This window comes from Lathamus discolor, chromosome 5 (assembly GCF_037157495.1).
Source record: "Lathamus discolor isolate bLatDis1 chromosome 5, bLatDis1.hap1, whole genome shotgun sequence".
In the NCBI taxonomy this organism is placed as follows: Eukaryota; Metazoa; Chordata; class Aves; order Psittaciformes; family Psittacidae; genus Lathamus; species Lathamus discolor.
In genome coordinates, this window is record NC_088888.1 from 25,197,545 (window position 1) to 25,212,965 (window position 15,421).

The 15,421-nt window shown below is 36.6% G+C and overlaps 1 protein-coding gene across 3 annotated transcripts in view; it reads left to right on the forward strand.

Moving 5' to 3' along the window:
• STRN (striatin) overlaps positions 1 to 15,421 on the forward strand; it is a 70,244-nt gene that overhangs the window by 18,682 nt on the left and 36,141 nt on the right. For all 3 annotated transcript variants that reach the window (XM_065680093.1, XM_065680094.1, XM_065680095.1), the window contains exons 3-5: positions 4,685 to 4,758; positions 7,904 to 7,982; positions 9,874 to 10,038. In XM_065680093.1, coding sequence (XP_065536165.1) covers positions 4,685 to 4,758; positions 7,904 to 7,982; positions 9,874 to 10,038 — 318 coding nt within the window. The remainder of the gene's footprint in view (positions 1 to 4,684; positions 4,759 to 7,903; positions 7,983 to 9,873; positions 10,039 to 15,421) is intronic.

Sequence of the window (15,421 nt, forward strand, 5' to 3'; positions counted from 1 at the left end):
CCAATTACTTCTGCTGAATAGTCTTAATACACTAAGTAGCAAAAAGCTTAAGAGGAGGTAGCTAATAGTTGAGCAATATCACATTCCAACAGCAGTTTTGGTGTAGTTTTGCCAACATCCTGTAGACTGCAGTGTGAAGCTGCTCGCAGTTGAGGGTTACTTTTTGTTACTTTATCAATACTTTCTCCGCCACCAGTAAATGGCATTGTTTCCTCTGGATTTTTTAGGAGCTAGCTGTAATGTAGTACTGCTTCTCTCAAGTACATGTCCTGTTTCATCTAGTCTAGACCTTTTCCTGTTTTAACGTATTTTGAACAAAGAACTGGACTCCTGAGCTGTGTCTCTAGAAACCCTAGATTTAATTTTATGTTGTTTTCAGCACTGGTGTGTCTGATCCCCGTAAGGCTGGCGCCTTCTTCCCTGGGCAGAATATCTCTCTGTGCTGTTCCTGGCAATCATTCTTGTTTATGTCTCTTGGTTTGGCGGCAGCTCCTAGATCTTCTGTGGATGTTTTGGCAGGCTTCCTCAGCACAGCTGGATCAGATGCTTCAGGTCTGGCGACAGATATTTCCAAGAAATAATGGCCTTTTTTGATCGGGATCAAACTTGTTTCTATGTGAAGTATTCAAAAAAGTTTCACTGCTCTTAGTTTTAGGAAACTTAGACACATGAAAGCTTTAAATGTTTCCCCAAGCAACTGTTGAAGTGTTGTGGCAGCCATGTTGGATGTCTCCAAGCACTGTTTGTATAGAAGACATACAGTTTAAAGAAAATATTGCCAATCATAAAAGCAGAATTGTATAATGAACTGCAAAAGCCAAAACAGTGGTAATTTTCATATTTATCTGAGTTAAGGGCATCTACCCAGTAACGAAGTTTCACAGCTCCAAAATAACTTTCTTCTAAACAAATTGAAGGCTAGTTTCCTGTAGAAAAAAATGCCTTATAAAAAGTTGTATATTTCAGCTGGTTATTCTAAAGTAATTTTTCAGTCCCTGCATACTATGAATAATATTTGGAAATTGAGGGCAAATGATGTGAGTTGAACAAGTTTCAGATCATAAAGGCTCATCTTTTGAGATTTGTTTTCCTTCTTCTTCCCCTACCTCAAAACCACTGTCCTTGTTTTTGACCAGATAATACAATGGTTGGAGAAGTTTTGATTTTTCTTTAACTTACTTACAGAAAAAATGCATATGCTCTTTTTTGTGATAATAGTATCTCACTGCTGTGATGTATGAGCCGGAGTTCAATGTGAAGTGCAAAGGACCAGTTCAAAACTGTTAATAAGTGGACTGTGTGATTTCTTAAAAAGCAGAGAAATTAAGCATGACAAGTGGTCAGGAGACACTGTTATTGGTAGAAATAGATAAAATATAAACATGCTAATGGAATAAGATGTATTCAGAATTTGTATAGAAAAGAATTAGCTTCTTTTATGAGAAGTTGTTTAGCCTTTGATTGCAGTATGCATAACTAAATAGTCAAGACTCTTTTCTAGTCTAGGAGTCCGACTTGTTGTGTTGAGCCCTTTCCTTAGTGTGCTTTAGAAAGAAGATTGTTTGTCTTTCAAACCTGTGACATTTCCAGCTGCACCATGGGAAAGTTCTAATAACAAATCTCATAGAAGCTGGCTGAAGAAGGATAGAAAATAACTTCCTTGATGGACTGCTAGCTGCTGTCTGTATTGATTTTTTTTTTTTTTTTTTTTTTCCTAGTAATATTACTCTGAACTTCAGAAGCTGACTGTAGCTGAAAGCGAGTTCAGCAGATCGGGTACTCTGCCATGGTATTCGTGTTTCTGTTTCACATCTGACAGGTGTCTTGCTTAGATACCTGAATTTATACTTACTGATTCTCATTGCAGGTTTGAGCTTGATACTGACTTTTTTTTTTTTTTTGTCATATTGTGGAGGCAAAAGTCTGTCTATGGCTTTTTGGTTTTAACTTTCCCAGGAATATTAAAAATAAGGATTGCTTTTTGGGGTTGTCAGCTTTTCAATTGCCCACCTTTGTTAGGACACGATTCTTCTGCCTATCTGTAGTTCTATTGGTCTCTGCCTGTGATATACAAACTTAAATCTTCTGAAAGGTGAAATCTTAATCAGATAAATTTAAGGGCCAGTGGTATACAAACCTGTGTAATCTAGATTATCCTCTTGAAGTAAAGAATACCAACAAAGGCTTTTAAAACTTGCATTATGAGTTAAAAAACCCTGCTGTTACTAGTTTAGAATGGTGATAGGATGAATAATCTCACTTTGCTGAACTGACTTTATAATGCCTTTAATGAGCAGGGAAGACTTCAGTAAGCAGAAAGAAGAATATTATTGTTGATTTAAGTGGGGAAAAAAATTAAAAATGAGCATACACAGATTTAACAGAGTAAGATAAATATCTGGGAAGTTTAAAAAAATGCAGGCTGAATCTTTAAAAAATGGATCTCAGACAGCAAGTGAGAGTTCTGGGGACTAAGAAGGATACAAGGAAAAATCCTTTCTGTTAACGTAGCAGACATTTTACTTTGGTTCTTAGGGTGAGAATTAATAACAAAACTTTGACCATAAAATTAGTGAATGCATAGAGGATAATGGAACTTTGCATAAGACCCAAGAGCTAAAAGCAAGTGCTTCATGCCACAGAACTAACTGCTGTCTGAAATTATTGGCAGGAATTGAGCACAGTATAGGTCACTAATCCAAATTAGTGTTAATGCTTACACACTTTCGATAAGTCAAATCACAATAGATTAAACATTAGGGTCATTTGAATTGATGACTGCAAAAAAAATTGGAAGCTTTTGACAGAGTGTTTATAGTTGGTGAGGTAGGTTAGTGACAGAGTAGAGGATTTCCTAGTTCTTGATTAGTTATTGCTTTTTATTAGTGATGGTGGGGGAAAAAGCATATATAGCTCAGTATTTAACGATAATGAAATGCAATTGTTTTACCAAGGTAATATGTCTGTGCCAGTTAGATGTAGAAAACAGCTGGAAAAGGAAAGAGAAATATTTTGATTGAGCATTCGGCTTTAATTTTGTTATATTCTTAGTTATTCTCTTCTCTACTGACCAACATGTTTATCCCTGTTGCTGTTGATGTATTTCGAGTGCATCCTTTCTCCTTTTATTGATGGTTGTTGCTCAGCTGAGTTAAAGCTTAGGGCCCTGGCTCTTGAGGAAGAAGTCAGTTCCTTCATCTGTCATTTTTGCTCTGCATTTCTTCAGTCTGTCTTTACCCTTCTCATCCAGAATTAAATTTTTATTATAATTAAAAGGCAGTTGGATTAGTAGGAAACTAGTACTGTCTATACCAAAGCATAATAACTACCAAGAATTGCTTCCGTCAGCACCATTTTGTCAGAAGTAATGAGTTTTCTTAATGAAATGGGAAAAGGCAAAAAAATCCCCCAGTAATGTAATAAAAATGTCTGAGAAGCAATCAAGAGGTGCAGGTAATTTGAAAACATTACCTACAGTCATTCTTGATACAGTTGTTTGAGTTTAGTGAGACTTGGCCTGCACAATTATGAAGTGTCACACCCATTAATTTTTTAAAAAACCCATTTTAAGTGGAAGAGTTCCCTTGTGCATAGTGGAGCTAATGAAGCCCATTTTCGTGTTGGTGTATGTGAGGGGTTTTGATGGGTTTTTGTTTGCTTCTTTATTTCTTTTTATCTTTTGTGGCGTGTATCTTGTTGCTTTATACCTAGCTCCATACATGTGCATTGGAGCTCTGTGTGTGTGTGTGCTTGTGTTGTCCCACTACAGCCAGGCTGCATGCCCAGCATTGCCTGAATTCTTACCTGCTTTTTATTCAGTGTAGGAACTAGTATGAATGCTGCTTTTCTATCCCTTTGTGAATGTTTACAAAACTTTGTAGGGAATTAGGTTTTTCTGAGTGGTCTTAAGTTTTCATGTTTGGGAGAAAGCAATCCCAGAGACAAAAGTTACAGTGAGTGCAAGAGAAGGGGGAACAGATTGTGAAACTGCTTAAGGCTCTCTTTATCTCTGTTTCTGTGTTACTGTGTTGTAAGTTATTAAAAATTTATTAGTCTTATATGTGCATTGTAATGCTTTTGTAAGCATTCTTTTGCATGTTTAAAAAGTCTATAGACAGTGACTCTGTAGGATGAAGCTTTTAAAATTAAAAAGCATTTTCATTTTTCTTCTAGTTATTCTTACTGCCATTATATTGCATGGGATGCTGTCAGTGCTACATCTGATGTAGAATAGCTCCAACCAATGTCTGCTGCTGTTGGGAAGCACAGCATTTCAAAGAATAAAACTAAGGTTTGCTTAATTGAGGTGACAGTATGGAATATGAAGTAGGTGGCATTGAACTGAAAAAAAAAAAGTTTCATAGTGATGGCTAAAAAAAAAGGGGTGGGAAGGGAAACAGGGTATCACTTGTCCACAGGGAGGAAACCTGTAGCAAGAAGGCTTTGTAAAATCTGCAGTCCACTGATCCCTGTATTTCACAGGTATTCACTTTGCAGTTATGTGCCAACCTTGGAAAATATGATTAAGAAAAATTACATATCTGAAGTCCTGCTGAAATTGCTTCCTTTGTTTTGTTCCTAGCCTGGAAGAAAGGAGTGGCTTCTCAAGACAGGTGACATTTGTATGTTCAGAGATGCCCTTTAAATGTACTAATAGTTTCTTTATTTTTTTTTTTTCTTTCAGGGCTAAATATCACAAATTAAAATATGGCACAGAATTGAATCAGGGAGATATGAAGCCACCAAACTATGATTCCGGTAAGAATTTATTAAGAATGAGCTCATTACTGGCGTAAAAGCTTGAGTGTGGTTTGTGTAAATGCTGAAGTGACCGTGTTAATAAAGTAAGCTGGTGGGAATACAGATAATTAATAAAGACTGTATTTTATGCCTGTAAAATTAAAAATATATGCGAACGCTCTGAAAGAGTCTTGTTAATAAATGAGTTTAGATTAAAAAAAAACCCTCAAAACCCAAACCAACAAGCTGCTACTTGAGAGAATAATTTTTTCTCTTCCTTAGTAATGTGTATGGGTGTTTTGGAACAGGGAGATACTGGATTTTTAGGTATAGAATCCTTTTGTCTTTGAATAATTCTTCTAAACAAGAAGTTAATGTCAAAGGATGTGGAATGTATAATACATAATATTTTCAATTACTTGAATGGTATTCCAGGCAAAAAGTAATGAAAGTGCATATTAGACGTGAGAGTCTGAGAGTGGGAATTTACTTACAGAATCCCAGTGACAGTTGGAAACGCATACAACTAACTTTAGGTGCCATGCTGTGAGAGGACAGTTTTACACCTTGGTCCCTGGAAAGCTGATTTGTTTTTCTGGAGATTGCATCTCCTTAGGGGTTACTTCTCCTACTTCACACAAATACTTTTAAGCACTGAACTTGAGGAATTAAGAATTTAAATTACTTCCTTTTATCCCTCTCTCTATGTCCCTATCCTTTCCTCAGGGGAAAAAAAAAAAAAGGAGTAGAGAGAAGGGAAAAAAAAAAAAAAAAGGGGTAGAGAGATCAGCTTATAGGTCAAGGCCTTGAAAAGAAAAGTAATAGGTGATAATTTTTGTATCTCAGTCTCTGATGCTCCTACTACAGCAACAAAACTAGAACCACCTGTACATAAAGCAAGAATATAGAAAGTCGGTAGACCTCAGCTCTGTCACTTGGTTTGTGAAAGGGATGGTCTTGTTTACTCTTATGGTTAATTCTTACCTTATTGGATTCAGAAGGTCATTAAAATGCAAACAAAAAAATCCAACCCCTTGCCAACTGATGGAGCTTTACACCAGGCTTTTCTTGTCCAAGATGGAATGAGGTTTTGAGAAATCTTATTTCACATTATCAAGGTTATTTCCTTAACTGAAGTAATAGTTTAATTTGCTGTTACTAAGTGGACGACTCTGGTCTGTGTCTGGACCACTAGAAAACTTTGTCCTGATCATACCAAGATCCTTGGGTTTTGTAATTTTTCGGGATGCAGCTGTAGCGTGTTGCTCCAGTTTCCAGCTGAGGAATGTAGTGCAAGGGCTGACTTGCCCGGAAGAGCCATAGCCAGTGCTGCAAAGTGGACATTAGTGGAATTACATTTGTTAAAAACCCATTATCCTGATGTATCCCATTGTATTCTATGTACATTGCTGTTAGAAATGTGCAATTCTGTATCAAATCTGGACTGATTAAAGATACACACTTAAACCAGAAGATTTGTTAATGCTCCTTATAGAGTTACCTTTGGTAGATACTTGTATATTTGTCTCTAACCTCTCCACCACCCAAACCCGTCTGTTTTTCCTGCCCAGTCAGGAAAAAAAGTGGAACTATTTCTAGTAGTTCTTCCAAATGAGTCCTTGTTGTTTGTGATCTCTTGGGAAGATCTGACTTGTTCAGTAGTACAGTTTAGAAGAGAGTTCAATCTCTTGATAAAAGTATGCCTTTTTTTTTTAACTGCTTGTGGTATCTGCTGTTGTTATTTGCTAATAATGCAAATACCTTCTCATCTGTAAACTGCTGCTTCTAGCAGTGCGCAGTTTTGAGGACACTAAATGAAAGAGAATTCTTGCCTGTATATATACTTAATTGTGCCTTTGGGAGAAGGGGTTTTGCTTTCAAAAGGAAATTTCAGGCAGATTTACCTCAGTCTATAACAATTAAATCATGACTGAGCTTTGGTAGTTGTCCATTGGGTCTAGCTGTGTTCAGCTGTCATCAGAAAATCATGGTGCAATTGATTATTTCCTATGACTGCTGTTAAATGAATTTGTCAGTTTGAAATGGATTAAATTCATATGGCTCTCCTTGCATGTGAATTCTGATTAGTCTTTGATCTTTGGGTGGGTGGTGAGTTTTTTTTGTGTTGTGTTAATACAGTTGTACAAAGGTAAATGACTTCCCAGTAAGGACAGTAGCTTTCCCACATCACATACAAAGTTACTCATAGGATTATACTACAGGTTTTTCTGGTTCTTAATCTTTGTTTACACAAGAAGATTGTTCATCCTTCAGTGTTTGGACCACAAGGGTTTCAAGTTGCATAGACGCTTTCGCAGATAATAAACCAAGATCTTTTCTTTTGGGAAGTACATGCTTATGTGTCTCCTGGAGGAGAGGAAAAAGCCCAACCATCATGTAGTATGAAGCTATATACAGAATAAATATGTATCTGTTGGTTGCCAGCATTCAGATAGGTTTCTTACCAGAACAACCACATATTTTTTTTTGTGGATTCTCCTGGAGTATTACTGTTTTGGATACAAATATATGGTTGTGGAAAACGTGGTGAAAATTTTTCAACAGTTTTTCAGGATACAAAGTAAACAGACACTGTTGTATTTTTTTCCACAACCACAAAGCTAATTAATACAAATATGGGCAAATTTAAAGCGAGTAGGTATGTTGGTTTCATGTTGAACTGTCAGATATTAAGGAAATTAGCTGGACAGTGAGTCGTAAATGAATATAATGAGGCAGTTGCATTTGATATTGTGAGCAGTTAAAGATGTTTGTATTCAAACTGAAATTATGAGCAGCATTTATATTGGAAGGTTAATGCAAAAATGGAACTCCAGATTGTCTATGTGATTATGTGCCCTTGTAGAGAAGGGACTTTTGGATGTGAGGCAGAAGGGAGACAACTGATGAATAGTGGAACTGGCACTTGCACAGTAGGATGTACCTGACAATCTTTATGTGTACATAGTACTGTAATTATGTGCTATATGCATTTTTTTGTCTCTTGATTGGTTGATTATTGGTACTTTGAATCTTTTATTTTGTTATTGAACAATTCATAACCATTTTAGTAAAAATCACTTTTGTCTTTTCAAGTGGATGGGCATCCTTTTAAGAAGTAGGACAAGGAAAAAAATGTTCATGATAAAATAATCTTTTCCAGATGAAGGGAATGAGACAGAGATTCAGCCACAACAGAACAGTCAGCTAATATGGAAACAAGGACGACAGCTGCTAAGACAGTAAGTGTTGAAAAAGGGACTCGGATAACAAATGCAAGGGAAAGAATCTGGTATTGAAATGTGATGATGGTGGTATTTGACTTTTTTTCTGTTAGATTTTCTTTCAAGAAAAGTTAGTGTGTGTGATGAGGTTCATTCAGCTTCTGCCCTACTTTTGCTAGGGTTTGAAAGTTTTAATATTTCAGAACTTCAGAGGGGAAGCCTTGTCAAATCACAAACACTTGATTTCCTTTGCTTTTCCTTTACACAATATAAGAAAACAGTCTGCTTGAGCGAACAGTGGGTCATGACACTGTGATAAACCAACAAGCACAAATAATTCTTTAAGAGCAATGTAAAGCACAAACTGGTGTTGGAGAGGAATAATTTTTATTTTGGCTTGCTTCAGGTTCAGAAAAGATTAGATTAGAAGTTTTCTAGTTCTCAGTTCATCTAAATGAAGCAAATGTCTGTTAATCTAAATTAGTTTTTGAATTGTGGTCATAATGAGTCAATTTCCAAGATATTTGGTCACATTTTTATGTGTTTTTTTTTTTGCCTGGGTTATAACCTGCAGTTTAAATTGATGAGGTTTCTTGAAGACCTCTCATCAGAATGTTTTGAACTGTTTTTTCATGGATTTGCCTCATCATCTATGCCGATAGTTAGATTCTAAGGTCTTCTAATCAGCTAGGAAAGCTTTTGCTTTTTATTTTGTGTGTGTGTGTTGTACAGAGGGTTAAATGAGAGGGAAGTGAGACAGTAAGGACAGTCTGGAGCTTATATTAAAAGACCTTTTCCCAAGGAATTATGCAGAAGTTGAATTTGTCTGCTGGATGGCTTGTACATGCTTTTCTTTTTCAAGAGCCCAAATTTTTGCATCTATGTTGAAATACAAATAAATAAAACAATTAATGTTTAAATATTTTATTAATATAAAATATTATCTAAATATAGTGGACTTGACTTTGATCAGTTATTTTGAACACAAGTCATTCCTTGTCAGCACAATGAATACAGCATGCATATTGCTGACGGATTTTGTTTTGCATAGGTGACTTGTTTGATTTTTATATAGCCAACAGTCAGTATTTCTCTCCTAATGAAGTTATGTAGAGGATATTGTTAAATAATTGGAGGAGAATGTTCTTGCAGGAAAAGTGCATGTCCTTGATCTATAACAGCTGTTATTGTAAAATAGCATTTCCCCTCTTTCAAGTCCTCTAGAGTATCGAGCATTTAATCAATCCAGTGCTCCTGAGAAGGCAGTGCTATTAGCTCTGTATTCTAGAGGAAAGGAGAAAGGACCAGAGGCCTTTTTCCAGGATTCCAGCCCTTACGTGCACAACAGTATTTTGCAGATCCATTGCAGAATATGGAAAAGGCAAGACAAAGATTTTGTCAAAATGTGTGTGTATAACAACTCTTACTAGTAGTTACGGCTGCAGCATTTGTTGATTCCCTGTGTTTTCTAGGTTTTTAATAATGCTTACATAAGGAATGTATCTGATACTTCTTGTCAGGCTTCGTGTGGTTTCCGTATGTTGAATAAAATGGTTATGTTGTACATGTAACTATGATGATTTTTGTAAGCTAATTGTAAATATTTTAATAGAAAGTGCTTTTCCACCCATTTTAGTAAACGAATGAATAACGTATTGTATAACCTCTGACTGCTAGGCTCTTTGATTATTTTTGTGGGGTTTTTTTCTTCTCAGTGACTGTAGAGGCTGGTACTGCAAGAGGCGATTCCTCTGCAGCTGGTACAGGATGATTTATAAGCATGCTTCATTAGCACAGCACCATACTTTGCTTAGCAAAAGGGTTGAAGATGAGTTTAGGGAGAAGTTTTCATTTACTGTTTTGAATAACAGGTGTTCATAAAAGATTAGCATGAGTTCTCTTCCTACAGATACCTACAAGAAGTGGGCTACACTGACACGATACTGGATGTGAAGTCAAAACGAGTACGAGCTTTATTGGGCCTCTCAAGTGATGCTTCAGAGAAGGAAAACAGAAATCAAGAGCCAATGGTAAATGGCACAGAGGGCCAGATTAAAGAAAACACAATGATTGGGTAAGCATCAAGATGACATTGTTATCTTTCTGCATAAATGCACTTAATGGTACAGAACAAATTGTTGTTTCCTCAAAAGTTTTTGGGATTTTTTCATTAGTTGGAGATTAGAACAATTCTAGCTAATTTTATCGCATTAAGCAATAAGCATGGAAATAACTGGATTCACAGCTTAAAAGCACCATAAGTTGGTTTTGGCTTTTTTTTTTTTTTCAGTTGGACTGCAACACAAAGTCAAATCAAGCCACTTTTGAGATATGATTGCTAAGTGCTTAGATGTCAGCGTTGTTTTAGGTTAATCACATATTTTCATTGCTGTAGACTTTATGAAATACAGGCTTTGCTCTACTGGTCTATGACATCATAAGTTATATGAGTTACAGGATTTTCCTGAGTGGGTCTGAAAAAGTTGCATGCTACATTCTGTTTCCTGTATTTTTGATTTTCCACTAATGCATACGCACATGTAAATATGACCAAAAGGTAAGGTACTTGTTTTGGTCTTTTAGTATTTCTAATACTGTGACAAGTTAGTCAAGGAGAGTAAAAGCTTGTTATGCATACTTTTGCTTGTAAGTAATATTGAAAACATAAGAGGCTTTTTTCCATTTTATTTTCATTTTTATGCGGATTTTATAAAAAAAAAAGTAAGTTAAATCTGAAACTGAACTGTATAGGCTTCAGGAAAACAGTCTGTTCTTGTTTCAGATACTGCAAAACTTGGAAAATAATGAAAATGAATTGTTTATCTCAACAGTACGTGAGGTAGCTGTTCCCAGTAGTTTGGGCTGTGTCAGCAAGCACAGCTTTCCTCAAAGATACTCCCTCTTTTCCCTCTTTTTCTTTTTTCCTTTTCCATACTAATGTGGCAAAATTCAAGACCTCTATTTTCTAAGGTCTGATGCTGTTACATGACACATTCTGACTTTTAGAAACCATTTGTAAAATTTCATTATACCCAGCAGATAGCTGCAGCAACTTCAGGCCAACAAGTTACGTAAGGGCAGAAGTTCATTGTTATGTAATTAAATTCAGTGCTGTGAGGTGGAAAATTTGAACGCCTGCAAGCTACTAAAATACACTGTGCCCCTATATAGCTGACAAGCCATGTCATTTATGTACAGCAGCTTTATTTTTGAAGAACAAGGAATGTTTGATTTATTACAGGAATGATTTTAGTTCGATATCTGGTGAAGGGGTCGCTTCTTAGGGGACAGTGGGTAAATAAAGCTTTTACACTTTAAAGTTCATTTAAATGTCTTCAGTTTTGAAATTAGTATATTTATAAGGTAGTTATTTGATAGATGAAATGGTTGGACTGCGGTTTTGAATGCATTTGCATTTCTTTCCTATCTACTTGCTTTCTGGGTAGATCTGAGATTTAACACTCTAGTCTACCCTATGGCTGAGGATATTCACTGATGGAGAAAAACGGCTTCCCTTCTATTGTGGCTCTGCAAGCTTGTCAGCTGCAAGGTTGGTCAGGCTGCATGCTTAGAGAAACTCTTTTCATCTCACTTGTGATGCATAAGATGACAGAGAGTGTTAGAAAGCTTAGGGGAACATTTTGATACGTGTTGTGTGAAAAGTGACTCCAGGGTTTTACAGAGGAAGAATTTTCCAGGGATCTCATTCATTTGTGAAGATTGATGTGACTATGGTGATTTTGAGTTTGTGGATGTCTGCTGAGATCTCCCTCACCGAGAGGAAAAAGTTGGGATTTTGCTAAAATTCCTTGGTCAACCTCCGTACTAGCTTTCAATACTGTGATTCTTCTGGCTGTTTCAAGTACACTTTCAGATCGCTTCTTTCAGTTTTCCATGCAGGAAGCATTCTGTGGCTTTCTTCCTGGCAGAGACTGCCTGTTATTTAACAACTATTTCATCTTGTGCTACTAGGTACTGTAAAATGTTACACCTCACTGTTTCCATGGCACGTGGCACTGTTTACCTCCTCCCAACTGCATCATTGCTTGTTTCAGATTTCTAAGTGCAGCTTTATGGCAGATGGAAAATCAGAAATGAGATGTTGTTCTCATATAGCTCATACTTACCTGTTAGCTGCCTCATCTGTTGTCAGCATTAAACATGTGTAGAACAGGGTGTTTTTTGAAGATTTTTAGCATTGAATGTGTGACTAAAACTTAAGGCACATGGATGTTGCTCCTGATCCCAGTTGGAATTCTTACTGAGTGTTAGAAAACTTAATTTGATGCTTTTCTACCTGGTTGGCAGAACTGAGAAAAATTTAAGTGGCTTAGCTAAATTCTAGGTCACAGCTGAGGTAGACTCACTCTTTGCAGAGACCTCACCAGTGCTTATGGGGAAGTCAAAAAGATTGGCAGTTCTTTTACCAACCTCTTGTTATTCCTAGTGTGAATGTAAAGTGAGAAGAGGATTGGGGCCACACCAAACCTGTATGTTTGGAAGGAGTGCGATGAACAAGTGCCTGCAGTTTGGCAGTGGTAGAAAAGTTACAGTGAGAGATTGGAAGAGCAAGAAACCAACCAAAGCCTTAGCGCAGTCCCAGGAAGTTTAAAGACATGTATGTTTGCCAGAACCACCAGACATTGGGAGAGTTGCGCATTAAAATGCAGATGGAAGATGCTCTGTGGCTGTATGTAGCTGTATGAGTGCAGTGAAACTCTTTGTAGAATGCTTTGCTGTCACCACAGAAGCCTTTTAACTGCTCAACCAAATGCAATTTGATAAAATTTGTGGTTCGAGACATTTAATGAACATAGATGTCAAATGTCTGCTAGCAAGTCTGAGGCTAGTGGTCAACCTGAAGATGCTTTAGTTACATTTAAAGAGCAGAGTGCTGGAGAAAACGTAGTGCATGGAAACAAATTGAGTCTGAAGAGGAGTACCTCTGTTAAAGTGAGAAAATGCAGCTCTTGGAACATTTCAATTGTTTGATGTCAGAAAAAATGCATAATATTGTGGGCCCAGATGAGACTCAGACTGAAGCAGAGTATGGCGATTGAATAAAGAGAAACTTTATGGGTGAGAAACAATGAAGACAAATCAGTAAGAATTTGTAACGAATGCGGGTGAATGTGACGAAGATAACATACAATAGAGGAGAAAATGGCACAGTGAAAAACATAAGGAATATAGATACAATGATGTGTTTCGGGAACAGGAAACTGAAAGGCACACTAGCTTTAAATTTCCTTAAAGATTTTTCCATATATTAATGTAAACTGCAGAAAGAACAGGTTGGCTAAACTGCCTTCTGCGCAACTAAACATTCGTGATAAATCCCAAAGAAAGTAAAAAAAAAAAGTTTTTGATGTTTTTATGCTGCTGTATGGTTACCTCTCTTGGAGGAGAGAGGAGGTAATGGAAACAGGAAACAAAACTTCCTTTATGTTTTGACTGTTGTCTGTTGATAATCAACTGATACTTTCTAGGTGAAATGAAAGTGCTGGAGAGCAAGACAAATTGGTACTGAGAGAAATTCCTGTAAAGAACAGAAAAGCTGGCTTACTTCACAGCAGTCTGATTTTAGCATGTTTCTTTGTGTAAGTCCATTAATCTGTGTATAGTGCTTGGTGCTGCTGCTCAGCCTTCTTCAGCAATACCTCAGATCTACCTCTCATTGCACTTCTGACAACAGCAGACACTTTGTTGTAAGGGTAAGCCCTGGCATTTTTTCTAACTCCAGGGATGACTGAAGTGCATACTTTGTGGTGGGTAGGGAAGATATTCCACCTATGCTCAGCTCACTGTATCTTTTACAAACTTTTATGAATTGTCTGTTACACCAGTTATATCATCCTGCCTGTTATACCAGTACAGTAGATACTGTAGCGCAAACACTCAAGAAAATAATATTTATTTGCAGCAGAAATTGTGACTTGAATTCTGATAGGCTCCAGTTATTTTAGAAAATTGACATCTGATCCTTCATGTCTCTCAGCTTAATTTTGTATGTCTTAGAAGGTTGCAGTTACAACACAGAACTGCCCTTACCTCTTTAGGTTTTTTTAATTCTTTTGGTACAGTGATGAACAAAGTACTGTTGTCTGAAAATTTTTTAAAGCCAAATCAGTTTCTCTTCTTACTATTAGGTGAAGTAGCCTTAGTCTTTATGTGTAACTAGCTGCTACATCTGTGGCCAAACCTGTATTCTTACATTGCATATTTATTTGCTAATGTACAGATCCTCTTGAAAACTTTAGCACTCAAGACATCCTGTGGACTTTGAATGCACCCTGCAAGATTTTGATTCCGTAAATGAAATGTTGCTATGATAACCTGGGATAGACATAGTCCTGTTCCCAGTTATTTCACGGATTTTAGAAGGGAATCTGTTTTCAGTTTCTTCAATCAGCTCACTTGCATTACAAAAGATAAGTACCACTTGGCATGACTGGACTCAAAAATACATACTAAAATAATAACTATAATAATGGTTGGAATTCTTAACACCTGCAGTGTTAAGTGCAGGGGAGTGGGTGCTTTCCCCCCACAAACTGGAAGAGAAATGAAAGCTGCCTGCAAATGTCACTTGTAGCCTTGAAAACATGAGAGTATTTAAGTATCTTCGGTTCACTTCTTACCTCATTTTTAATGGCTCTATCTTACTGGCTGAAACCTAAACAGTCAAATTAGTTTACTTTCTTGAAGATGTGTATTTGGATACCATTTGATATGAGTGGAAGCAAACAGAATAAAGGAATAGAACTAGAAAGGAATGAGGGTATACCAAGCATGTGTATGGACACATATGTATGGATCTGTGTATATATATAAAACACTATAAGTACATTATCTGAGTTATTGCTAAGGCTTTGATCATTAGAACTGTGTTTAAATTGCCAGTAGGAACTCTTTAAAGAAAAATAGTCCTGAGTGATATATCAGTCTCTCTCTGAAACTGATGTAATGCCTTTTTATTCTATTGAACCACATATGGCTTCCACTGCCTATACTTTACTTGGGCAAAAAGGCATCGAAACTCAACACTTCAGCAGATCCAGAGACCTTTCCAAAGATTAAAATTAAACATTCTGAAAACCTTACCTTTATGATGTGCAACAAATCATTCCAACTGGCACTTCAGTGAATAAATGCCTTTCTGTACCAGAAGGCATTGAATAACTTTTTTGCATCTCTAAATTCTATTAACACTGACCCATGTAATGAAAATGCTGCATACTGGATGATGAATGTTGTGTGTTGGCTAGCTTATAAAATGGCTTATTTGGTAAAACATCTCTGAATTTAAAAACTTGAGGTGACATCTGCCATGAAAAAGATTTCCAAAATGGTATGTGAGAATATAATACTGAATTACAAAAAGAAAAATATCCAAAATCTGTTTGCCATATTCCTTTTACCGGTGGGTTTTTTTTTTACACTTTTTTCCTGTTTGT